The 27,215-nt window shown below is 40.7% G+C and overlaps 2 protein-coding genes across 2 annotated transcripts in view; one reads left to right on the forward strand and one right to left on the reverse strand.

Annotated features, from left to right (window-relative positions):
- Nucleotides 1–1,337: 1,337 nt before the first annotated feature.
- LOC134358268 (BSD domain-containing protein 1-like) lies at nt 1,338–26,605 on the reverse strand. The gene is made up of 11 exons (XM_063070294.1): nt 26,368–26,605; nt 26,230–26,278; nt 18,740–18,856; nt 16,727–16,894; nt 16,585–16,639; nt 14,384–14,490; nt 13,504–13,572; nt 10,339–10,417; nt 8,871–9,350; nt 1,676–1,779; nt 1,338–1,585 (listed from the first exon to the last, which is right to left on the reverse strand). The coding sequence occupies exons 1-11, from the start codon at nt 26,376–26,378 to the stop codon at nt 1,541–1,543; spliced, it is 1,284 nt and encodes a 427-aa protein (XP_062926364.1). The 5' UTR covers nt 26,379–26,605; the 3' UTR covers nt 1,338–1,540.
- tube1 (tubulin, epsilon 1) overlaps nt 26,286–27,215 on the forward strand; it is a 29,196-nt gene continuing 28,266 nt past the window's right edge. The window contains exons 1-2 of the mRNA XM_063070281.1: nt 26,286–26,333; nt 26,978–27,132. Of these exons, the coding sequence (XP_062926351.1) occupies nt 27,108–27,132 (25 nt within the window). The 5' untranslated portion in view covers nt 26,286–26,333; nt 26,978–27,107. The remainder of the gene's footprint in view (nt 26,334–26,977; nt 27,133–27,215) is intronic.

Consider the following 27,215-nt stretch of genomic DNA (forward strand, 5'->3'; position numbering starts at 1 on the left):
CCCAAGAAGAGCATGGTACCCTCTCTAAATTACTCGCACCCAATGGCACTTACATCCACAGTGATGAAATGTTTTGAAAGGCTGGTGTTGAATCATATTTACCCCTGTCTGAGTGGTGATTTGCATCTGCTCCAATTCACCTACCAAAGCAATCGGGCTACAGCAGATGCTATCTTGTTGGCTGTTTATACAACTATGGAAAATCTGGACAGCAAAGATGCATACATCAGCGTGCTCTTTATCGATTATAGCTCAGCATTAAACACCATCATCCCCCCCCCCCAAAACTAATCGGAAAACTCCAAGACTTGGTCCTCAATACGCCCTTGTGCAATTGGATCCTGGATTTCCTCACGTGTAGACCCAGTCAGTCTGGACTGGCAGAAACATCTCCACAATCTCCATCAGCACAGGAGCACTGCAGGATGTATAATTAGCCCCCTCTCTACTTGCTTTACACCTCTGATTGTGCGGTTAAGTACAGCTCTTACAACATATACAAGTTTGTTGCTGACACCACTCTTGTGGGCTGAATCAACATACAGGAAGAAGAAAGAAAATTTGGCTGACTGGTGTCCTAACAACAACCTCGTACTCAATGTCAATAAAACCAAGGAAGTATTTCTAATTAAGATGCATAAAATAAAGCTCTCCATTCACTTAAATTAAGAACTACTATTCCCCTCTCCCCTTCAGACCTAGTGCAAACTATGTGGTGAGAGTCCATCACAAGTAGAGATTTAACCCATGTTTTCTCTTACATGTTAAGACCCATTAGAAGCCCAGCCGTCTGCTTGGCATAGACCACTGACACCAATTTTCATGTGCCCATGTTCAAAATACTGAAGTTGCCATCAGTTACATGATGTGATGGCAGAAGGCTGCTACCTTCACTACAGAAAGTCAGCTAATAAGGTTTAGAACAATATGACGGCTCTCCCATATGTACACCCATCAAAGTTATTCATTTATTTATTGAGATACAGCATGGAATTCTGGCCCTCTGAGCCAAGCCACCCAACAATCCACTGACTTAATTCTAGCCTAGTCATGGGACAATTTACAATGACCAACCGGTACATCTTTGGACTGTGGGAGGAAACTGGAGCGCCCCAAGGAAAACCATGGAGCGAACGTGCGAACTCCATACAGGCAGCAGCGGGAATTGAATCGGGGGTTGCTGGTACTGTAAAACATTGTGCTAACCACTATGCTACCGTGCTGGCCCACCTTCAGCATTCCACAAGACTATATAATAATCCTGAATTACCTTTAAAAAGAAAGTTCATTTTTTTTCTACAAAAATAATAACCAAGGCTACCATTTGCTTCTATAAATGAAATTTAATGTTTTATATACAAACGTTTGTACTCCTTACCTCATGAAGCTACACAATAAGTTAAGAGTGACAATTATTTATAAAAAGTTGTAAACCTGACTACCATGATGCAGAATGCAGAAGAAGGCAATTGATTGTGCAGGTTACAAATGCTTTTTTGCAATCAACTCTATTGACTGTAGCAAAAGGAGCCAAAAGATTTCACTTCTGTTCACATACCCAATCTTCCCACTCTTCGATCTCAAGCTGCAAAATAAGGGAAAATAGTTTTAATTGTAGTTTAATGGCCACCTTCTAATCTATAGACACATAGACATTGCAGAATAAAGCAAGCACCTCTCCCAAGTCTTCAGCTCGGGATAAAGTCATCTGGATTTCTTCTTCAGTCATATCTAGATCAAGGTCTTCATCCCAGTTTTCAACAGAGTTTGCAGTGCTTTCTGTAAATGAATAAAAAGAAACATGAAGACACAATTCACTATATCTTACTACAGAGAAAAGTTTCCAGTTGTTTTCTAATATTCTGTTTGTTAAAAGGCCTTTCAAAATACAATGTCATAAGCCTTAATAACCATGTAATAGCTTAGTTCTGCAAAATAGGTCATGCACCTGTTGCAACACGAACCAAGTTTCATGACGCATTATTAGATGACATTTTTATATGCTAAAGATCAAAGGTAACAGTCTGACAATTCATTACATCATTACAACATTTCCACTTTTCCTAGACCTTGCTGAGAATTTCAAGTACGTTACATTTTGATTCTTTTTCCAACAGTGCTTGAAATGGCCAAATTCTAACCTGCACACTCCTTTATATGTGGGCACATTGAGGAAGTCGTATAGCAACATGGACTCACTTGAAAATAATTTTTCCTCATTACCCACCCTAACCCACTTTGAAGACTTTAATAAAAAGATCTCCATTTACTTCATGTACTGTAAGCACATTGACCTCTTAAATCAGATCATCTCCACCTCTCACCCCTAACAAGAACAAGGATGTTCTACGAGTCTGTGGTGGCCAGTGCTATCATGTTTGCTGTTGTGTGCTGGGGCAGCAGGCTGAGGGTAGCAGACGCCAACAGAATCAACAGACTCATTCGTAAGGCCAGTGATGTTGTGGGGATGGAACTGGACTCTCTCACAGTGGTGTCTGAAAAGAGGATGCTGTCTAAGTTGCATGCCATCTTGGTCAATGTCTCCCATCCATTACATAATATACTGGGTGGGCACAGGAGTACATTCAGCCAGAGACTCATTCCACCGAGATGCAGCACAGAGCGTCATAGGAAGTTATTCCTGCCTGTGACCATCAAACTTTACAACTCCTCCCTTGGAGGGTCAGACACCCTGAGCCATAGGCTGGACCTGGACTTATTCCATAATTTACGAGCATAATTTACATATTACTATTTAACTATTTATGGTTCTATTACTATTTATTATTTATGGTGCAACTGTAACGAAAACCAGTTACCCCCGGGATCAATAAAGTATGACTATGACTATGACTAACACTGAAAACAATTACAAAATAGTTATATTTCTTCTCTACCATCCCACATATATACGAGTATGAAGTGGTAATATGATTAAAGTTGCTACCATCTATTACTATAAAATTGCATTGATTCTTCCAATTCTTGATCAACCATTGTGGGAAGTGTGTTGTTATCAGCTTTTCTAGCATCTTACTAGGCAATGAAGAACACACAGATATACACAGTACTTGTAACAATCTGTTGAAAGAACTCCACACTGAGTTGCCTGCTTATCTACCATAACCTAGTGCCACTAGTATCAGGTTTAAGACATATGTCCAGACAGCTGATAAATTTTGATGTTTGATAATTATTTGCTGTGAAAAGTAAAAAGTTTTACTTAAAGTACATATTGTTCTGTACTGGTCTTCATACATGGCTTAGCTACTAAACGCTGCGGAACCGTTTCTACGGACAGGAGGAAGAACAAAGCTGGGTTACTGGTGTCTTAAAACCAGTTGCTTCAGGCGAAATCCTGGATGAGCCGTGTTTTCCAGCTCATCTAGCTGAAGGAAAACCCTTGCTGCCTTGTAGTTAGATCCACTCATGGGGAAGGTTTCGGGAATAAACCATAGCTAGAGTCCCTAGGGGAGGCCTAGGTTGAGTTCAATGCTGACTGACAAATCCTGCGATGCTGCTGGTGGCAAACTGTATCGACCTCTGCCGTTCCTTTGGGTTCATCAGAAGCGTGGAGAGGGGGAGCCTGCTACATGGGCGACAGCTTGCTACCCTGTACTGCCCTGGCCTGCTTATCTGAACAGCTAAGGTGCAATTTCCATGGTTGACCCTGACCAACAGAAGCCTCAAAAAACATATTATTTTAAAGTTATTATTACACTTTACAGGTTATTTCTAATGTCTGATAGGTTTTATTTCTGAGATCTGACAATGTCAATATGAGTACCTGAGTTTAGAATTCCTCAGGACTGCTCAGTATAAATTTCAAAGATTTAATAATAGGTTCTATGTTTACATCTAAATGTCAGCACATGAGTAGTTTACATCAATGACCAAGACAGTCCAAGGAAGCGCTGCCACAACCCACAAGTCTCACCTGCTTCTGGCATCAACTCCGCATACCTGCAATTTACTCACTGGTACACCTTTGGAATGTGGGAGGAAACTGGAGTAACTGGAGGAAACCCACACGGTCACAGGGAGAACGTACTTACAGTGACTGGAATTGAACCCGGATCGGTGATCACTGGCACTGCAAAATGTTACACTAATTGCTATGCTACTGTACTGTACCACCTTGTTCAAGCAAATTATCCATTTTTCTCTATTTTAACTGCACAAGGTCAAAGCAGACTCAATTTCTCTGTCATTCGGAAAGAAATACTATATATTTTAAGAAGTGAAAAACACAATGTGTAAGCCGTCTGCCATTATTAAACTCCTGGTGCATCAGTTCAGATTTTTACAGAATAACATTATTTTACATTTTCATTTTAAAGCATTGATCATTTTTTTGGACCAATGTTTGAATCTTTAATCTTTTCCTCTTAAGCTGCTTCCTTTCAACCATCTGGTAATTGATCAGGTTTAAGGTAAACTGTTTTTTCTGTAAAGAACAGTCAAAGACAGGATTTCAGATAGAGTTAAAAATGTGTTTGGGGCCAACTTCTCATCCCCACTCGCACCATCTCAATTTAATATTGTCATTTTATTATGTACACATAAACACAGACATAACATTTTAACAAAATCTCTTAACAGTGATCAGTAAATATGTGGAAATATAACCATATATAACCATATAACAATTTCAGCACAGAAACGGGCCATGTTGGCCCTTCTAGTCCATGCGGAACTCCTATTCTCACCTAGTCCCACCAACCTGCACTCAGCCCATAACCCTCCATTCCCTTCCTGTCCATATATCTATCCAATTTAACTTTAAACGATAACATCGAACCTGCCTCAACCACTTCTGCTGGAAGCTCGTTCCACACAGCTACCACTCTCTGAGTAAAGAAGTTCCCCCTCATGATACCCCTAAACTTTTGCCCTTTAACTCTCAACTCATGTCCTCTTGTTTGAATCTCCCCCACCCTCAATGGAAAAAAGCCTATCCTGTTCTGGCCTTTAGCATGTATCTAAACTGAAATATGTTATAAAATTCATGTCATTGTCAGAGGCTGGTCGACATTGTAATTTGTTAAAAGCAGAATTTCAACTGTCCTCTGGCAATTTTACCTCACAGTAATACACAACTATGAAAGGCATCATTGCACCAGAGCAGCAGTGCCACCTAGGAGAAACGTGAACTGGAAGATAACGTTGGAGGAATGAAAGGCAGGGATAAAAACCAATATATTATCCAAGACAGAAATAATCATCAGAAATAAAGTCTTGAGCTGAAATAGAAACTCACTAGTCACAACCATAATCAGTATAGCTCCATGAAAATCACAGAGATATCAGCCAACAAGTTACCCACAGTTTTTTGGACCATACCTCTTCCCATCCTGTCTCCTGTAAAAATGCTATTCCGTTTTCTCAGTTTCTTTGCCTCTGCCACATCTGTTCCCAGGACGCAACTTTCCATTCCACCCCACCATCCAACACGTTATCCTCCACAACTGAATCTTTATGAAAGCATTGGTGTGTTAACAGATTTGACCCATTAGGGGCAAAGAGAAATGCAACATATCTTTATGCTTCAGTTATAACACTGAAAATGAGTCTGGAGTTTTGGACTGATCAGACTTCCAGAAGCAAACAGGGAATATTTGATATATGCTGGCTCGAGGTCAGCCTAATTGAACCAAGAATGAAAATGTACACATTGAAACATAGAACACAGAACTGTACGGCACAAGGAAATTCCCTTTGGCCCATAACGTGCAGAACTAATGAAACTAGTAATGACATGCCCCCTAATCACCAATGCCTACACAATGCCCATACACCTCCATTTCACGCTCACTCGAGACTACTCCGATTGTGTTTGCCTCCACTACCACTCCAAGCAACACACTCTAGGCACCCACCACTCTCAGTGTGAAAAAACAACCATGTCAACGCATTTTCTTTGCACTTAACCGCCCCCCCCCCACCTACCCAAATTCATGCCCTCTGGTATTTGAGATGGAATTGAATCTAAAATGAACACAGAATGCAAGCCTGGTTACAGGAAAATGTCAGTACGGCTGTGCTATACACAAAACCAACACTCAGTATAGAAATGAAAGTACAAAGGTAGGAAAAATAGAATGAAAGGTTTAGATTTGAAAACTGTGGGTGGGGTCAGCCAATACTGAGAAGTAATTACTGTTACAGGTTCTCATGCAAGTTGTTTTGCAGCATTGACTGCTCTTCATCCCCCCATAACCATCCATTGTTGTATTTCAAACAAGAGAAAATCTGCAGATGCTGAAAATCCAAGCAACACACACAAAATACTGGAGAAACTCAGAAGGCTAGGCAGCATCTATGGAAAAGAGTAAACAGTCAACATTTTGGGCCAAGTCAACATTTCCAACTGGAGAAAAAAGGATGAGGATTAGAGTTAAAAACTGTGGGGAGGGGAAGGGGAAGTGGAAACACAAGGTGATAGGTGAAACTGGGAGGGGGAGGAGTGAAGTAAAGAGTTGGGAAGTTGATTGGTGACAGAGCTACAGGACTGGAGAAGGGGGAATCTAATAGGAAAGGAGAGAAGGCCATGGAAGAAAGAAAAAAAGGGAGGAGCACCAGAGGGAGGTGATGGGCGGACAAGGAAATAAGGTGAGAGAGGGAAACGGGGATGGGGAATGGTGAAGGTGGGGTGGGGGCATTACTAGATGTTCATGCCATCAGGTTGGAGGCTACCCAGATGGAATATAAGGTGTTGTTCCTCCAGCCCGAGTGTGGCTTCATCACAACCATTGAGGAAGCCATGGAAAAACATATTGGAATACTCCTACAGGATGTTCATAATGGAAAGTTGGCAATAGTAATGTCATAGTACACATGTCGAGGGTAGATTGTTAGATTGTTAAACACTTTCTGAAAGGAGGTGGTCTGCTTGGCACCTGAAGGGCAAAACCATTGGTCCATGTTAACTGTTACCCAAGCCTTTCTGCTTGCAAACATGGATTGCTTCATTACATAAAGAATTCCAAATGGAACAGGCATTTCACTGAGAAAACAGTTTGCACAGAACCATAAACAACAGGAATTCTGCAGATGCTGGAAATTCAAGCAACATACATCAAAGTTGCTGGTGAACGCAGCAGGCCAGGCAGCATCTATAGGAAGAGGCGCAGTCGACATTTCAGGCCGAGACCCTTCGTCAGGACTGCACAGAACCATCCTCTGTCCCTTTGCTCTAAAAACCCTTCATTAATTAATATCTCCTGTCTTCCACTTTATCAGCACTTTTCCTGTAATCTTTGTTCCTTTCCCTTTCTTTTCCTCCTCTTGTATGTGCTTAAAATTTGTTCCCACTCTTCATTTTTTCCCAGTTGTGATCAAAGATTGTCAACTTGATGGTTAATGCTGCTTCTCTCTTCATGGATACTGCTTGAATGAGTAAGCATATTCCATCTGGGTAGCCTCCAACCTGATGGCATGAACATTGACTTCTCAAACTTCCACTAATGCCCCACCTCCCCTTTGTACCCCATCCGTTATTTATTTATTTACACACATTCTTTCCCTCTCTCTCCTTTTTCTCCCTCTGTCCCTCTGACTATACCCCTTGCCCATCCTCTGGGTTCCCCCCCCCCCCATTTCCTTCTCCCTGGGCCTCCTGTCCCATGATCCTCTCATATCCCTTTTGCCAATCAACTGTTTAGCTCTTGGCTCCATCCCTCCCCCTCCTGTCTTCTCCTATCATTTTGGATCTCCCCTTCCATCTCCCATTTTCAAGTCTCTTACTACCTCTTCTTTCAGTTAGTCCTGACAAAGGGTCTTGGCCCGAAACGTCAACTGTACCTCTTCCTAGAGATGCTGCCTGCCCTGCTGCGTTCACCAGCAACTTTGATGTGTGTTGCAAGCATTTTCTATTTTTATTTCAGATTTCCAAAACCTTGGTATTTTCCTTTTGTATAAGTACAGTAAACAATAGTTTATTATATAGCTAAGGTGCTGTGACGGAAGGACTAAATCATAACTCCAGTACATGTAGTTACAATAAAAATAAAACTGACAAGTGATGTTATAGAAACTGTACCAGTAAGTGAGGTTCAGATAAGAATTTAAACAACTGGTAATCTACTGATGAACTCTGTTCGGCTGTGAAAGAAGGAGGATTGAGCAATGGGCTTGTATACCCCATCCCATAAACACTCAGTTCTACAGAAACATCAACAGAAGCTCCAAAGTTCTCATCTCTGGGAGAGGAAGGATCTTTGAAGATGGGCTACACCTGGGGACAACTTGAAAGACTGGTCTATAACCAAGGACTCTGGTGAGATGCTGTCAGCAGCTTAAGCCCCAGTAGGAGTGATGGGCTTAAGTAAGTAACTAAACTACTGACGACCAATCTTAGATTTTAAGAACAAAAAAATTGACACAGAATTGGAAATAAAATTGCTTTTCTGATTATTCATTGAGCAGAGTCACAGAGCTGTATGAATCAATCCCAGAATCTGACCTGTTGAGAGAAAAATCATTCGGCATTAACTAACCCATTGCTATGCAGAAACTATGGGTTTCCATCTCAGCTTGTACAAGGTATCCTGCTGAAGGGTGTCATCAGAAATGCTGCCTGACTAGCAGAGTACTCCCAGCATTTTGTGAGTGTTGCATAAGATATCCAAGATCCGCAGAATAGATTGGAAAAAAGTGTAGTTTAAATCATTCTCCAAGTGCCTGTTGTGACTCACCACCAGGCTATAAGTGTAATCCCAAGTTAGGACCTGTCCCAGATATGACACAATGACAGGTGTCAAGCAAAAAAAACCTACAAGAAGAGGGAAAAAGTAAAAACTGTCAGAAAAATCCTGTAAGAAAACAAATATGTTTGAAATGCAGTTTGATATGGTCAAAGAAAATCTCACCTTTTGCTAAAGTTGATTCTTTGACATTATAATCAAATTGTAATTTTGAATTTTGGCCAATGTTAGACAGTGAACGTATATTCTCAATATTTCTTGGGTTAGAAGTAGAGAGGGGACACTCAGCAGAGTCTGTAGCATCCACATCAGCATATTTGCACTCAAGCATTTCATTATGCATTCCTTCTTCCTTTGAAGAACTTTTACACCCATGCATTCTTTCAATTTTCAGCAATGGTTCTGCCATTTTCCTGGCTTCCCCCACAAAGGCTTTACATTTGATTCTTTCACTGTCTGCAGCAGAAAGCTTTGCAAGCTGCTGGGGTTCATGCGATGTGCCTTCTAGTAGACTTGCCATGGTGATTCCTAGACCAGGTTCTGATTTCTCAGAAGTTCCTCTTGGCTTCAAGCTGTTGTGTATGTCTTCAGTTTCTAGATTTCTATAATTTGGTCTATCTTCAGCACTTGAGGTATCAAATTCATCTGAGCAGAAAAACAAAAGTTAGAGGATCACATTTCTCATTTTTTTTCATGTCTTATTATGGTGTTAATGAACAGTCTTTATGATAATACTACTACTTTGCCTTTGTTTATATTACCTAAAAGATGCATTAGATGTGTAGAAACACTAATAATCTAATGAGTAATTCTATTGATTTATCTGGTACATTTGGATTAATTAGTGGGAAAGACCATTAGTTCAATCTTGAAAATATCAACAAGCTTGAACGTATCCAACTGTTGTACTTTATTGATATACATTAAAATATTACATATACACATATACATTCTACAGATGTACGGTGGAGTGCATTCTGACAGGCTGCCTCACCGTCTGGTATGGGGGGTGGATGGGGGCTATTGCACAAGATCGAAGTAAGTTGCAGAAACTTGTAAAATTAGCTCCATCATGGGTACTAGCCGTCATAGCATTCAAAACATCTTCAAGGAGCGATGCTTCAGGAAGGCGGCTTCCCATCATTAAGGACACCCACCACAAAGAACATGCCCTCTTCTCATTGTTACCATCAGGAAGGAGGTACCGAAGCCTGAAGGCACACGATCAACAATTCAGGAACAGTTTCTTCCCTTCTGCCATCTGATTTCTGATGGACATTGAACCCATGAACACTACCTCACTACTTTTGCAATACTTATTTTAACTTAGTTATTTGATATAGATATATACAGTATACTTACTGTATTTCATTTTTGCTATTTATCATACATTGCATTATCCTGCTGTTGCAAAGTTAACAAATTTCACAACATATGCTGGTGATATTAAACCTGATTCTGACATTATGGATTAGAAGATAATAAGATATAATTGAAACTATTGTTCAATTTACCTATGGATAAATTACCTAGGATTGTGTATAAGTTCTTATTTCTGAATTGTTTTTTGTATAAGATTTACTTTAATTTATTCCAAAAACATTTCAAGAGGATTATCAAAAGATTTCTATACCTTCATCATCCCACTTGAGGTCCTCAGAGTGCACAGTTTGCTCTGCTCTCTCTTTCAGAGCTGTTCTCCTTGCTTCCTCCTAGACAAAGATTAGAACAAGGATTATATCTAAAGATTAAACTATAATATCATGTCCTTTTAAATACTGCAGAACTCCTTTTGTTTCAAATTTTATCTTGCCATAATTTCATCTACACAAAATGTTGTCGCAGGAAAGCAACATCCATCATCAGGGACCCCCACCACCCAGGAACCAAGGACGTGCTCTCCCCTCACTGCTGCCATCAGGGAGAAAGTACAGGAGCCTCAGGACTCCTCTTGCACCACCAGGTTCAAGAACAGTTATTACCCCTCAACCATCAGGCTTGTTACCCAAAGGGGGTAACTTCACATCATCATTGATATATTCCCATAACCTGTGGACTCACTTTCAAGGACTCTTCATCTCAAGTTCTTAATATTTATTATTATTTCTTTTTGTATTTGCACAATTTGTGTCTTTTCTACACTGGTTGAATTCCCAAGCTGGTGCTGTGTTGCATTGATTCTATTATTGTTATTATCCTATCATGGATTTATTGAGTATGTCCACAAGAAAATGAATCTTAGGGTTGTATATGGTGACTATATGTACTTTGATAATAAATTTACATTGAGCTTTAATGCATTGTTAAGGAGGGGAAGGACAACAGGTAAAGATTTGAATTGTTGACTGTGGTACATGACTGCATAAATGGCTGTCCATATCTGATACACAAGTCATTCCTTAATGCTTTGAAACACTTCCTCCAATGGTCCTTACTATGAATACTATGATCCAACAAGCTTGATCCAATTATTATTGTGTGCACCTCTGATACTATTTCTCAATCACTTTGGGAGAGCTTACTTGGAAGGCAATGGATCAACAACAGGTTACAACACTTAGACCTGGTGTGGAATTCTTTGTTACCACAAAAACACCACTGCCCTAGCCTATGTCTCAGTTCTTTTTTACTAAAATGAAAAAAAAACTTCAGCTTCTTAAGGTCTATTGCTGACGCCTTTGGGTTAAAGAACCCTGCTAAGTGGATCTGTTTTTGTTTGAGTTTCGCCAACAATAGCAAGTTTACTGACATCTGACTGCACATGGAGACAACTAAACGAGACAATGTTCCTCTGGGACCATGGGGCACCTACATAACATATATCACACACAGCACATAAAAACAAAATATTACCGCAAATAAGTTAATAGATTATAATTCCAAGTGCATGTAGTGCACAGCACAGGTAAACAATAAACAGCTATCTGGCCTAGTAATGAGACCTCAGTGGTGGCAGGCAGGGTATTCATTAGTCACACAAGCTGGGAGAAGAAGCTGTTACCCATTCTGGCGGTCCTAGCCCTAATGCTCATGTCACTTCTTCCTGACAGTAGTGGGTCAAAAGAGATTGTGGGATGCATGCTAGAGATCCACAATAATGCAACAGGTCCTCAATCTACAACACTCCCAGTAAATGTCACCAAAAGTGGGGAGGAAGACTCTGGTGATGTTCTTAGTGGTTTCTATTATCATCTGTAGGGTCTCATGGTCCAATGGCTTGAAGCTTCTTTACCACACAATACTGCAGCCGGACAGGACTCTCTCAACGGTAGTCCTGTATAAAGCTTTTAGAACGGGAACGGGGGCCTTGCACACCTCAATCTTCTCAGAAAGTGTAGATGCTGTTGTGCCTTCTTGACTATTGTGGAGGCGTTGTGGGTTCAGGTTAGATCATCCATTATGTGCCCACCAAGGAACTTTGGGCTTTTCACTCTCTCCACGGCAGAGCCATTGATGCGCAATGGAGAGTGGTTGACCAGTGCCTCCCTGAAGTCCACAATCATCTCTTTTGTCTTTTCTATGTTGAGACTCGGGTCGTTGTTCTCACACCATTTGACAAGCCTCTCTATGCTGACTCATCTTTGTTGCTGACGAGGGCAACGATGGTTGTAACATTGGCAAATTTGTAGTTTGAGCTCAGTCTGGCTGTGCTGTCATGAGTCAGCAGTACGAATATAAGTAGGCTGAGCACACAATCCTGGTGGGCACCCATGCTCAGCGTGATGGAGCTTGAGATGTTGTCGCCAACTTGGAATGACAAGGGTCTTTCCATCAAAAGTCTAAGATCTAGTTCCAGAGAGGGGTGTTGAGTCCCAACGAGGACAGTTTACTCACCAGCTTCTGAGGGATGATCATGTTAAACATCGCACTGAAGTTGATGAACAACTTCATCAATGTGCCAGTTTGAATGGTAGGCAAACTGGAAAGGGACCATGTAGCTGGAAGGTGGGATTTTATATGATCCATTACCAGCCACTCAAACCACTTTATGATTATTGAGGTCAGTGCCACTGGATGATAATCATTTAGACCAGTTACCATCATACACTTGGGCACCAGAATAATGGTGGCCATCTTGAAGCCTGCAGAGAGAGTGGACTGTTGCAATGAGATATTAAAGATGTCTGTTAAGACGTCTTTTAGCTGGGCTACACAATCCCTCAGCACCTGACTAGTTATGTTGTCCAGGCCTGGAACTTTGTGTGGGTTTACCCTAGGCTGGATCCTCCTCACCCTGGCTACAGCCAGACAGGATGGGGTGCCCATTACTCAAGGGGAGAGGGGGCTTTCCTCAATGTCGAATCATTCATTGTGTCAAATCATGTATAAAGGCATTCAGCCTATCAGGAAGGGAGACTTCACTGTCATTGACATGCAGGATGGACTTCTAATCTGTTATGGTTTGAGTTTTCACTCACACCTCAAATCCCAATATTCGGACCTATATATCGTTAGCTTTATGTTTCTTTTCTGTTGTTTGTTTTCTGATAGTGTCATCCTACTCTTCTTCTTCATTGTAAAGTAAGTTATGATTGAACCAAAGACTTATCAATAGTCAACAGATAACTTTCGGGGTTAAGTTGCTGCTCAGTCGGAGTGACCCTCACAGTCATCTTAAAGTATCCAGAACTCAGGAGTACAAACGTAAGTTCTTTCATGACGAATCACACCTATGCTCACCACCTTCCCCCATCCAACTCCTGCCGCAATATTGTAATGATGCTGAGATTATTTATAATCCTCAGGTTGCGAATTGGTAGTGCTTTGCTCAGAAATTTCCGTGCACTGTTATGCTAACCTGATGAAGTTGATGCACTCTATAGAAATACCGACACCAGAAGTCATTATGAGCCACTTCACTCGGGACCTGTCATAAACATGTAAAGTATTAAAGCCAGGTAGGAACACACATGTGAACAATTAGTATAAAAATGTATATTTTGTATCTATTGATAAAAATATGCTTCTCAAGCATTATATAAAATGGAAGGTTATAAATTCATAATTTGTACCTTGAACTTTGAAGGTTAACCCCAAGTCTTTCAAAATGCGTGATTAATAGTTTAATCTATGAGTCATAGAGTCACAGAAAAATACAGCATAGAAACAGACCCTTCAGCCCATCTAGTCCCTGCTGAACTGTTTAAACTGCCTAATCCCATTGACCTGCACCAGGAACATAGCCCTCCATTCTCCTACTATCCATGTACCTATCCTAACTTCTTTTAAGCTTTGAACTCAAGCTTGCACGCACCATTTGCACTGGCAGCTTATTCCACACTCTCACCACTGTCTGAGGGAAGAAGCTTCCCCTCATGTTCCTCGTAAACATTTCACCTTTCACCCTTAACCCATGGCCTCTAGTTGTAGTTGCACCCCACCACTGAGTCTATGTAGAAATATTGCTTCCCAAAAGAAGACAATTGTATTTTTTCAATTTGCAAAAACAATATCTTAAAGTTAAAGAAGATATTTCAAAATGAAGCAATCATTTTCTAAAGCTCATTTAAATAGAATATCCTTACTGTGCAGCCCAATTTTATTTTCAAACCAATAAAAAGCTATCTGGGGTAAGAAGATCAAAAAAGAAACAACTTTTGCATTGATATAACTGTAAGCAACATACTGTAGATATGACATCTTAAATGATCACAATCACTACTTAAAACAAAGTATACCAATTTTGTGTAAAGATCTCTTATTTCTGTCCTGTCAACCAGGAGATTCGATATTGTGAACTTCTCACTTTCCAAGTCGAAGCCTGACAGCCAGTTATTATATTGTTCTGTGGACACAAAAGAATAACACTGAAGGAAAAAAAAAGACAATTCAAAGAACACTTGAAAATAGGTCATCTTTTAACCTCAAACTCTTGGTGTTACATCAAATATTTCAATCAAGTTTTTTTCACTATTAATCCATGGTGACTTAGTAAAGTGCCCAAATCCCAGGGGTAATTTTCTTGATTGTTCTTTTCAAAGGCTAAATCGTGGTTATTTAGTGAAATGAAGCCTATAATTTCAAGCTACCCACAAAGGGTGTAAATCAACTGAATGTTTAATGAAGTACTGTGCATTGTACTGTAGTCATGTTATTGCTAGTTATTGAAAGAAGACATCACAAACAATCTGTTGGAAGAACTCGGCAAGTCAAACGCATCTGTGGGAGAAAATATATTGATCACATTTCAGTTCAAAACCCTGCATCAGGACATGTAGGGTTTTGACCCAAAATGTCAACAATTCCTTTGCTCCCACAAATGCAGCTCAGTCCTCTAAGTTCTTCCAGCAGATTGTTTGTTGCTCCAGATTCCAGCATCTGCAGTGCTTTGTATCTCCAATGGAAGGAAGGCATATAGAACCTGTCTATGGAGCTCTGAGCCTGTGTGGGGCGATGGAGAGCATTGAGCTCTGAGGTTCTTAGAGCACCTGAATTGGTTAATTGTTGTTTAATGATACTGAGAACATTTAAAAATTCTTAGAAGTTTTTGCAAAATCCCAGAGAGAACTAAGAGTTCACTCTAACAACATAGAACATATAGAATAGTACAGCATAGTACAGCACAGTACAGGCCCTTCGGCCCACAATGTTGTGCCGACCCTCAAACCCTGCCTCCCATATAAGCCCCCACCTTAGATTTCTCCATATACCTGTCTAGTAGTCTCTTAAACTTCACTAGTGTATCTGCCTCCGCCACTGACTCAGGCAGTGCATTCCACGCACGAACCACTCTCTGAGTAAAAAACCTTCCTCTAATATCCCCTTTGAACTTCCCACCCCTTACCTTAAAGCCATGTCCTCTTGTATTGAGCAGTGGTGCCCTGGGGAAGAGGCGCTGGCTATCCACTCTATCTATTCCTCTTATTATCTTGTACACCTCTATCATGTCTCCTTTCATCCTCCTTCTCTCCAAAGAGTAAAGTCCTAGCTCCCTTAATCTCTGATCATAATGCATACTTTCTAAACCAGGCAGCATCCCGGTAAATCTCCTCTGTACCTTTTCCAATGCTTTCACATCCTTCCTATAGTGAGGTGACCAGAACTGGACACAGTACTCCAAGTGTGGCCTAACCAGCAAAGGAAGTGTACACTACTCCTTCCCTCTGCTTGCCCGCAGGTCACCCTTGGGCAAGGTGTAGCACCTGCTTAGCCCCTCCAATCAGAGCCACGTGAAGGCATGTAAGCAGGTGGTGGATGGTCGTATGAGCAGCTGGTGCACATCACAAGTCTACTGACATCAGGCACAGAATCTCTGAAGAGTATTGATCATGGTTGGTTTCACTTGTCTTGTAAAGACACTGCCCAGAAGAAAGCAATGGGGAAACCACTTCTGTAGAAAAATTTGCCAAGATCAATCGCGGTCATGAGAGCATGACCACCTATGTCAAACGACATGGCACACAACGATAATGATTTAGATGGAGGAAAACAGAATGAAGCAGAACACTGCTTTTCTCCATTTGAGTATTTGTGATGAACAGCACAGAAAACAATCAGGTAACAAAAGCTAGAATATGGGAGTTGAAACTTTTGGAAGGATTATTTTAGTTACAGCACTATTATAGATTGGATATTTAAGTTTTAATCATTTCAGTTTTAAATAATATTCCATAACCCAGGGATTCTCTTTCAAGAACTCTGCAAGTCATATTCTCAGTAGTATTTATTTACCTATTAATTTAATTTTATATTTGCACAGTTTGTCTTCTTTTACACATTGATTGTTTGTCTGTCTTTGCCTGTGTCATTTTTATTGAATCTGTTGTATGTCTTTTTTATACTGTGAATAACTGCAAGAAAAATCTGAAGGTAGTATATGGTGACATATACATACCTTGATAATAGATTTACTTTGAACTTTAGGTTAGACGTATCTTACCATCTGGTTTAGCACAGTATGTTGCTGGATCAGCCTGAAGATTACATAAACGAATCTATGGAATACAAATATTCATTATGAAATGGTTACCTTTTATTTAATTCCTGCTCTTCCATTCTATAATTACCAGTAGCATGCGTACCTTAATGCCATCATAAGAGTCGCCAATTTTCAATCGAGTGTCCTTGACTGTGCTCACATGAGGTGTGTGTGATTCTTCTACCACAGGAGCAAATGCTTCTGAGATGGCTCCAAGAAAACTTGAAATCCCTTTGCTGACCCTATGGCATCCTTCTGAGGACTCCTCAACCTAGAAGAGAGGGGACGTACCAACATAATTCCTACTGTTGTTCTACAGCAGGGGTTCTTAACCAGGGAGTCCACAGAACCCTCGGGGGTCTGTGAAGTTAGATGGGGAAAATTTACATCTTTATTGTCATTAACCTCTAACTGAAATTTAGCATTTCCTCATTTATGAATATAGGCAGCAAACTACAGTAGTATTATCAAAACCTGTGACATTGTCACCAATAAAATCACAGGTATTTTCATATCACTTTACAGTTGATACAATAGAAGAGGTTCATAGGCTTCACTGGACTGCCAAAAGGGTCCATGGCATTAAAAAGGTTAAGAACCCTTGGTCTACAGTTAGCGTTACTTTGGTGACAAATGACTCCGGTCCTACTTACACACAAGAACAAAACTGACTGCAACTTAATGTCATGTGGTTGAAAAATCAATTATCCAAATAACAGAAAGTTATTGGATTCCTACTGATTTCATATTTGATGTCACAGTATACTTCAAAACTCAGATTCATAATGTTGCTATTACATTGTCGTGGGACACAAAATACTCGAAAAATCTAACTGCATTTTATTTTGGGTTTCAGGCAGCATGGTAGCGTAGTGGTTTGCACAATGCTTTATAGTACAGATGACCTGGTTTCAATTCCCACCATTGCCTGTAAGGAGTTTGTACAATCTCCCTATGACTGCATGGGTTTCCTCTGGGTCCTCCCATTTCCTTTCTTTATTTTTTCAATCTTTTTATTGATTTGAAAAAAAGTGTTTATCAAACAGGAGGAGAATATCTCTGGTATAGATGTCAATAACAGTACATACAGAAGGTAAAATAATCACACATAATGTTGGTCTACAAAGTATAAATTTGATATAGAATGTATAATACAGAAAAAAAAGAATTTAATTCATTCTCCTCTTATCAATTTATGAAGAAAGGAAGGACTATTAGAAATTTTTATATAAAAAAAACACTATTCTAAACAGAAGGGGGGAAAAAGGACTGGGCAGTCCATCCTGAGAGAAAAACCAAGAAAAGAGAGACTCTCTGATCAAATCCCCATTTCCTCCCATGATCGAAAGACATAATGGATAGTAGGCTAAATGGTCATTGTAAATTGTCCTGTGATTAGGCTTAAATCAGAAGATTGCTGGGTGGCGTGGCTCAAAGGGCTTGAAGGGCCTATTCTGTGCTATATCTCAATAAATATGTCTGAATGAAACCTCTACGTTTGTTTATAAACTCAATGGCCACTTTATTAGATACCTCCTGTACCTAATAGTAGCCACTGTATTTATATTCATGGTCTTCTGTTGCTGTAGACCATTCATTTCAAAGTTTGAAATGTTGTGCATTCAGAGATGCTCTTCTGCACACCACTGTTGTAATGTAGAGTTATTTAACTTACTGTCACCTCCCAGTCAGTTTGAACTATTCTGGCCATTCTCCTCTGACCTCTTTCAATAGCAAGGCATTTTTGTCCATGGAACTGCTGCGGACTGGATGTTTTTTTTTTGTTTGTTTTTCCACTGTAAACTTTACAGTATATGTAAATTCCAGATCACCATTTTCTGAGATACTCAGACCAACTCTTCTGACACCAACAATCATTCCACAGCCTAGGTCACTTAGATCACATTTCCTCCCCATTCTGATGTTTGGTCTGATAAATAACTGAACCTCATGACCATGGCTGCATGCTTTTATGCATTGAGTGGCTGCCACATGATTGGCTAATTAGATACTTGCATTAATGAGCAGGAGTACCTAATTAAGTGGCCACTTCAAACAGTGTTGTGCATTTTGTAACAAATAATATTGTGGGTTTGCATATTGGCTATAAACTCACATTTAGCTTTTCTTTGAATGCTAAAGCTGTGGCCGCAATAGTAGACACAGTATCATTTTGGATAACCTGTCTGAATTCGGCCAGGTCACACTTCAGAAGTTCCACGGCTTTTGCAGACTGTGAATTAAAAAGAAATTTAATTAAAGATTTAACTTTGAAATATAGTTCAACCTGAACACCTATACTCTCCACAGTTCAGACATAACACCTTAGCAATATACCTGTTCCATCCACTGAGAGGAACTTCAAAAGGCATCCATCACTTTCTCATTACTGCATTCAGAGATGAGGTATAGGACACTGTTTTTGCAGCTACTTCTTCCTCACAGTGGTCACAACAGATTATAAACCTATGAGCATAAGATCACTATATAGCCCTCTTTTTGCACTACATTTTATATACATTTCTTATTGCAATTTATCGTATATTTCATGTATTCTGCTGTACTGTTACTGCAAAACAGCAAATATTAGGATTAGGATTATGAAGACACGTAGTCCTCTTTTATTGTCATTTAGTAATATAGGCATTAAGAAATGATACATTATTTCCTCTGGCGTGATATCACAAAACACAGGACAGACCAAGACTGAAAAAACTGACAAAACCACATAATTATAACATATAGTTACAACAGTGCACAATACCATAACTTGATGAAGATGTCCATGAGCACAGTAAAGTTCAAAGTCTCTCAACTGTCCCACATCTCACGCAGACGGGAGAAGGAAGAAAAATTCTCCCTGCCATGCCGACCACAATCCAACTCTGAGTCATCCGAAAACTTCGAGCTCTGATCAGCTCTCCGACACCGAGTACTGAGCGCCATCTCTGTCCAAGCGATTCGACTTCCTTCTCGGCCGCCAAAAGCAGGCAAGGCCAGGGATTTTGAGGCCTACTCTCCGAAAGATTCCCGACCACACAGTAACGACAGCAGCGAACGGGGATTTCAGAAATTTCTCCAGATGTTCCTCTGTGCTTTCACATCTATTCTCCATCAAATCAGAATTGTCTGTGGCCCCTATTTAACAGATACGATATCATTTTTCACCGGAGGGCTGTGCACATGCAGGCACGTTGCCATCTTCTCCTCCCACAGAACTCATGACACTTTCCTGATAATAAATCTGATTCTGATTGCAATATCATTATGAAATCTGAATTTATCCAATGATACTTTATTCTGACAGAATCAAAGCTATGACTTTTGTTTGAGGGCTGCTCATATCCAATAACCGCTCTATCCACGTGGATACTGTAGCAGCAAAACAAAACGAAAGACAAAGCCCCACAGACTTGTTTACTTGCGTGATGCACCCTCAGCTTCAATAATTGCTCCAAATTTGAATCCTTCATTTGATCCTTTTTGAGCAATTAGCAAACATACAAACTTGAAGCGACGAAATTTAAGCGTACCCTGGTGTGAGCTAAGCATAACTGAGCTGTCAGCAAAAGATATGTCATCCGCCGGTCCCAAGCTACAAACTGCCACAAAATAAGCAAGAGTTCGTAATTTATTCCCTTCGCTTTTAGCACACCCTCCACTCTTGTGACTAGTTACCATAATAAACATAATGAACACACAACACAGAGTACAATGCAGATAGGGAACAGATGCACGGCTCCCACAGGTACCGATCAGTTGTACAATCTGAAACCACTACTTGAAATGATCTCTTCAAAGGAGACTTAATGCAATCTCATCCCTGAAAGATTTCATGGAATTACCCATGCTTTTCACTGGGAACTTACCTAATAAAGACAGAAAATATTATATCGCTGTGAATGTGTTCTTTGGTACAAAGGTAAAAGATCAAATGTTAAATAAATCCTTTTACAGATATTCATGGTAATACGCATCACAAATATATTAACATGAAAAAACCTATACACGCTGGAAATCTAAAGCAACACGCACAAAATGCTGGAGGAACTCAGCAGGCCAGGCAGCATCTATGGACATAGCAAGCAGTCAACCTTTTGGGCCAAGACCCTTCATGAGGACCCAGTTGAGAACCAGCTGTCCTGAAGAAGAGTCTTGGCCCAAGACGCCAACTGTTTACTCTTTCCTGTAGATGCTACCTGACCTGCTGAGTTCCCCCAGCATTTTATGTGTATTTTCCTCAGTGACTGTGGGTGCTTAATCCTATAAGCAGGAACAATAATACCAGAGGAAGGATTTATAGAAGTGGACGTGGTTACAATGGTGCAGCTAGTTGTGATGTTTCTTCGTAGTTCCAACAAACTGGGTTCAATCACAATATCCATTGCTGTCCAGGTAGAGTAGTCCATGTTTTCCTCGTGAGCCCATGAGTTTTCTCCTTCAGCCTGATGACGTGCAATTTGGAAATGGTCTGACTGCATACATGAAAGAGTGATTCAAGGGAGTCAGAATCAGAATCTGGTTTAATATCACCCTGCATATGTCAGATATTTGTTGTCTTTTTGGTAGCGGTACAATGCAAAACATAATAATAGAGAGGAAAAAAACTGTGAATTACAGTAAACACGAGGAATTCTGCGGATGCTGGAAATTCAAGCAACACACATCAAAGTTGCTGATGAACGCAGCAGGCCAGGCAGCATCTCTAGGAAGAGGTTCCTGACGAAGGGTCTCGGCCTGAAACGTCGACTGTACCTCTTCCTAGAGATGCTGCCTGGCCTGCTGCGTGGCCTGCTGCATTCACCAGCAACTTTGATGTGTGAATTACAGTAAGTGTATGAATATATTTACGGGCCAGCCGGTTGTGTAGTCACATCAGCACTGGACTTGGCTGCACATGGTTCCACCTGGCCGGTTCCCAACCTGGGCAGCAGCAATATCTTTGCAGAAGAAAGCCCTGGCAATCTACTTCAGTATCTTGCCATTAAAACCCTTCGGATATCTACACTATCCATAGGATCGCCATGAGTCGATGGCACTCAACAACAACATATATATGAAATATTTAAATTAAGTAAGTGATGCAAAAATAGAAATTTAAAAAATAGATAAGAGGAAATCTGCCAATACTGGAAATCAAAGCAACACACACAAAATGCTAGAAGAGCTCAGCAGGCCAGGTGGCATCTATGGACATTTTGGGCCAAGACCCTTCATCAGTACTTAAAATAAGTAGTGAGTTAGTGCTAATAGGTTCAATGTTCAATGTCCATTTGGAAATCGGATGGCAAAGGGGAAGAAATGGGAAGATGAGGAGAATAAAGGAAAGGGATTTGTGTAGATAGGTGTTTGACAATCGAACTGACAAATACAATATATATTTTACCAAAAGCCTGTTTCTATTCTGCATGGCTACGAGTCTCGAAGGAGATATATTAAACATTGATGTATCCCTCAGTCTTAGTCAATTAAGTACTTCCCATTAAAACTTATTAGAAAATATAACGATTTCACAGTTCATTTTAATTTACTTTTACATGCTTTCACTCTATAATCCCAATAAAACTTTAGTTTGCTTATAATCACTTTGCCAATTGGTAAATATCATTATCAATGCCTCCTTCCTCTTTGAGGGTGGTGTCTCAGTGATCCATGGCAAAGAAAGACTCATGGAAATCATATCTCAGTTAAGTTTGCAATTAGCTTTTGCTCCTTTTTGTTTCTTTTCATCATAGAATATTAAGCAAGCATAGCTCAACCAGGCAGTAATTAACTATATTGAAAGCTGTTTACAGCAATAATCTGGGTCTTTATTACATATATGATACTGTGCAAAAAGTACAGTATATATGGCTAGTGTGCCTCCAAAGACTTTGTGCAAGTACTATAGTAACTTTATGTATTGAACTGTACTGAAAAAAAAATCAAATTTCATGAAATATATGAGTGATGATAAACCTGATTCTGATATGGGTCCATATTATGGATTGAGAATGGGAAGGGGACAGGGAGAGGGAAATCAAAATTGGGAAAAGGGGAAAGGAGAAGGAGGGAGTAGGAAGCACCATAGAGACCATGTAATGATCAGTAAACCAATTGTTTGGAATCAAATGACCTTGCTTGTTGTCTCAGTGTGCCTGTACCATGCACTGCCAACACCCGCTCCCCCGCCCCCCGGCACTCCTTCTCTGCCACCTGTCCCACAACCCTGTATAGCTACAGTGCCCAAGACTTTCGCACAGGACTGAACAATCGCTAAACATTACGCTGGACTGGACTTGGAGGAACCCAGGGAAGTTCTGGGGTTACAAGGATAATAAAAAGCACAGAGATCAAGAGCTTGAGGTTACAGAGGAAATTTTAACTCATGGCTATTTTTTAAAAAATGAAACATTAACAGACTAGAATGAGTACAAGTAAATTTCTCCAGAGATGATTTGTGAGGTAAGAACAACATATGGAATGATGATGTCTACTGAAAGATGTTTGCAACAATAATTTGTATTTTAATTTCAGATATAATAGTGTAAGAGTATCGCAAGGCATCACTCATCTCCACACTAAGGTAATCCACTGAACAGCACATTCCTGGTACTAGTTCTCTTTCTATGATGATGCTATAGATTTATTACTCAGGAAACCATTTTATAATGGGTAACTTTTCAACACAAATTGTAATCTGAATGGGTGCACTGTAGATTCTCATATTTTATTTTGAAATCCTATCACATTTTGATCACTCTTCCCCAAAGCATCCTTTGCTAAGAGATTATTAATTAATTTGGCCTTGTTACACATGATCAGATTTAAAACATGGTTAGGTCTACCAGTTTTTGGACTTAAAGTGGAAAAGATAAAGAACAATTAGTGTTCACAATTACATTAAATTCCACTATTAGTACATTCAGTGTCAGAAGACTAAACTTAACATTATTGTCATAGTAAGATAAAGTAAACAAGATCTAAGAAAAATACACACAAGCTACTCTGCTTACAAATTCACTGCATGAAACAACAAAGAAACAAGATTCCATGGTAATTATTAAAAGGAAAACCAGATAAATTAACCAAAGGAGGAATAATTACTGGATTAAGGGGAAAGAAAAGGAGAGGAGGAGGGAAGATTACAGAGTTTGGAGGTGATAGTCATAGTCATAGTCATATTTTATTGATCCCAGGGGAAATTGGTTTTTGTTACAGTTGCACCAAAAATAATAAATAGTAATAAAACCATAAATAGTTAAATAGTAATATGTAAATTATGCCAGGAAGTAAGTCCAGGACCAGCCTATTGGCTCAGGGTGTCTGATCCTCCAAGGGAGGAGTTGTAAAGTTTGATGGCCACAGGCAGGAATGACTTCCTATGACGCTCTGTGTTGCATCTCAGTGGAATGTGTCTCTGGCTGAATGTACTCCTGTGCCCACCCAGTACATTATGTAGTGGATGGGAGACATTGTCCAAGATGGCATGCAACTTGGACAGCATCCTCTTTTCAGACACCACTGTCAGAGAGTCCAGTTCCATCCCCACAACATCACTGGCCTTACGAATGAGTTTGTTGATTCTGTTGGTGACTGCTACCCTCAGCCTGCTGCCCCAGCACACAACAGCAAACGTGATAGCACTAGCCACCACAGACTCGTAGAACATCCTCAGCATCATCCAGCAGATGTTAAAGGACCTCAGTCTCCTCAGGAAATAGAGACAGCTCTGACCCTTCTTGTAGACAGCCTCAGTGTTCTTTGACCAGTCCAGTTTATTGTCAATTCGTATCCCCAGGTATTTGTAATCCTCTACCATGTCCACACTGACCCCCTGGATGGAAACAGGGGTCACCTGTACCTTAGCTCTCCTCAGGTCTACCACCAGCTCCTTAGTCTTTTTCACATTAAGCTGCAGATAATTCTGCTCACACCATGTGACAAAGTTTCCTACCGTAGCCCTGTACTCAGCCTCATCTCCCTTGCTGATGCATCCAACTATGGCAGAGTCATCCGAAAACTTCTGAAGATGACAAGGCTCTGTGCAGTAGTTGAAGTCTGAGGTGTAAATGGTGAAGAGAAAGGGAGACAAGACAGTCCCCTGTGGAGCCCCAGTGCTGCTGATCACTCTGTCAGACACACAGTGTTGCAAGCACACGTACTGTGGTCTGCCAGTCCACAGTCCAAGGAGTAAATAAATGAGATTAATTAAAGAAAATGGTGGCGCACTGAGTTGCAATGATGTTTCTAGGTCCAAAAAATGGTGCAAGTCTTTGCTTTACATGTTTTTCTTATGGCCGCAAGACCCTGCTGGACATTATTAAAACAAAATACCATATGTCAGGTTCAGCTTCCCTGAGGCTGTGACACTGCTGAACCCCTCATCACAGCACTAAGCAGTATTGCATCCGTATCGTACTGTCTCAGTACTTTTATATTTGTGTGCTGTAGCACTTTTTTATTCGCAGTTATTTTGTAAATAAAACTATTCTTTGCATTTCTGGTCAGATGCTAACTGCAGTTCATTGGCTTTGTATCTGTACTCGGCACAATGACAATAAAGTTGAATCTAATCTAATTAGTCATTATATTGCCCCATATAAACCTCACACTTTATGTCAACCTGTCAATCTTCATATGGTGCCACTCAGGGCTTCATGCTAATTTTATTCTGTGACTTTTTGTGTTGGATTGTAACTATATGTGCCATGTGCCAGTCTATGTACCTTGTCTCCCCCCTCCCCCCCCCCAATGATGTTTTGTTTCACCATATACATGTGTATGGTTGGACAACTATAAACTTGAACTTGAGGTTCTTCCAAGTATCAGCAGAGATTTGGTGGGGTGAGCTGTTTAATTCCATGATGAGTCTAAATCGTCTGTTCAACTGGAACACCACATTAATTTACTGATTAACTGTGGGGTATTTTCTGTCACAACTGTAAACTTACTTAAAAGTCCAAATACTGAACCAATGAACTGTAATAGATTTAACTAACAAATTGTTTATTAGTAGGTCTATACAATGCAATAACATTCCCTCCTTCAGGATTGACGAAGAAAGCGTGTATTCAGTCAGAGAATAGGTGATTTTAAGTGTCGTGGATCATAGCGAGGCTCGAAATGGTCCGGTTCGGCGGACTTCTCCCGCTGAAACATATAGACTCGATAGCTCGGAAGATAAATTTGTGATGATGTTGGAAAGAAATTTACTTCAAACTACTCATAATCACTGGAGGAAAATAAGAATATGATTGTGATGAAAAACGGAGTGACGGTACAGCTGTCATCAAAACGATAGCATTTGACTCCTTTACTTGAGTTAAAGACCCGAAGACGAGGCATTAAAGAAAAGAGATTGAAAATCGATTTAAAGCCCATAAGGCACTAAGAGCTCTGAAAAATCATCTCAGCAACAGATAGAGGAAATGACTCATCATTGTTTCCAATTCACCAGTGCAATGCGGTGGGGCTCGCGCAAATAACAAAGATGACTATCGACACAAAGCTCAAATAAACAAGTTGTTAAAAGCGTTAGCAAAGCCATTACCAAAATTACTGTGATTACAACTCCGAAGCAATCTTACGATCGTTCGGCGACGTTCGGCCAGAAATCTGATTTACCTTGGCTTTCGCCTTCGCGACGTTCTGATGAATCCAGCTTCCCCACCAACTGTAACGGAATCGGTACAAATGAATACAGCAGTTTAATTGATAGCTATTTTGTGGTGAGTTAAAAAGATATTTGAGGGAGACACCTACTTCTCCGCCATTCTTCAGGCACTGTGTTGTATCTCCGACCCTACAACCGTGGAATGACATCAGTTTGGGCTAGTTAGAAAGTCTACGTACGGTCAGTAACTTCGCTCTGCCATCTGGAGGCCCTAGCTTCAGGTATCACTGCCATCGTGGCAAAGAAAATCTGAGTGTATCCACAGGCACCAACTCGTATTTTTTTTCAGCCACGGAAAGTTGTTTCACACAAAACCAGTAGAATCAATTCCAATTAAAATGGATATTGTCCCGCAGACCTATGTATCAGCGCAGACAGTTCTGACTTGCAAACATTTTTGCAGTCAGAGTAGATTGCGAAAAATTATAGAGTCTGCCAGTGAGGAAATTGGTGCAAGCAGATGTAAATGATGACAGCGGTAAACCAGAGTGGTGGGGTTGAGTTTAGAGAGCTGACAGCTCGGAGATGGGGTGTGTGTGTGTGTGTGTGTGTGTGTGTGTGTGTGTGTGTGTGTGTGTGTGTGTGTGTGTGTGTGTGTGGGGGGGGGGTGGGTGGGTGGGGGGGGTGAGTCGGTATTGCACTCTGGTCACGTGCTGGGATTCCCTCTTGCCCCGCCCATGCCGCTGTTCCGGTTTCCAGGGCAACGTGACGTCAGACGCTCCCTCCCGCAACCAGCGCGCGAAACGCGCGAAGCGGCGGTAGAAGGGCTGCTGAGGGAGGTGGATAGTTCGTTCGCGGACAGGGGAGCTGCGTCCGCCGGCTGCACGCTATGACCCAGTCGGTGGTGGTGCAAGGTAAGCCCTAGTACGGCCTTTCGTCCTCATTCGCTGCAGCTGGCTTGCTCGCCGCGTCCCGTGCTGCTAGCGAGCGCCTCGCC

The sequence above is a fragment of the Mobula hypostoma genome, chromosome 2, assembly GCF_963921235.1.
Source record: "Mobula hypostoma chromosome 2, sMobHyp1.1, whole genome shotgun sequence".
Taxonomy (NCBI): domain Eukaryota; kingdom Metazoa; phylum Chordata; class Chondrichthyes; order Myliobatiformes; family Myliobatidae; genus Mobula; species Mobula hypostoma.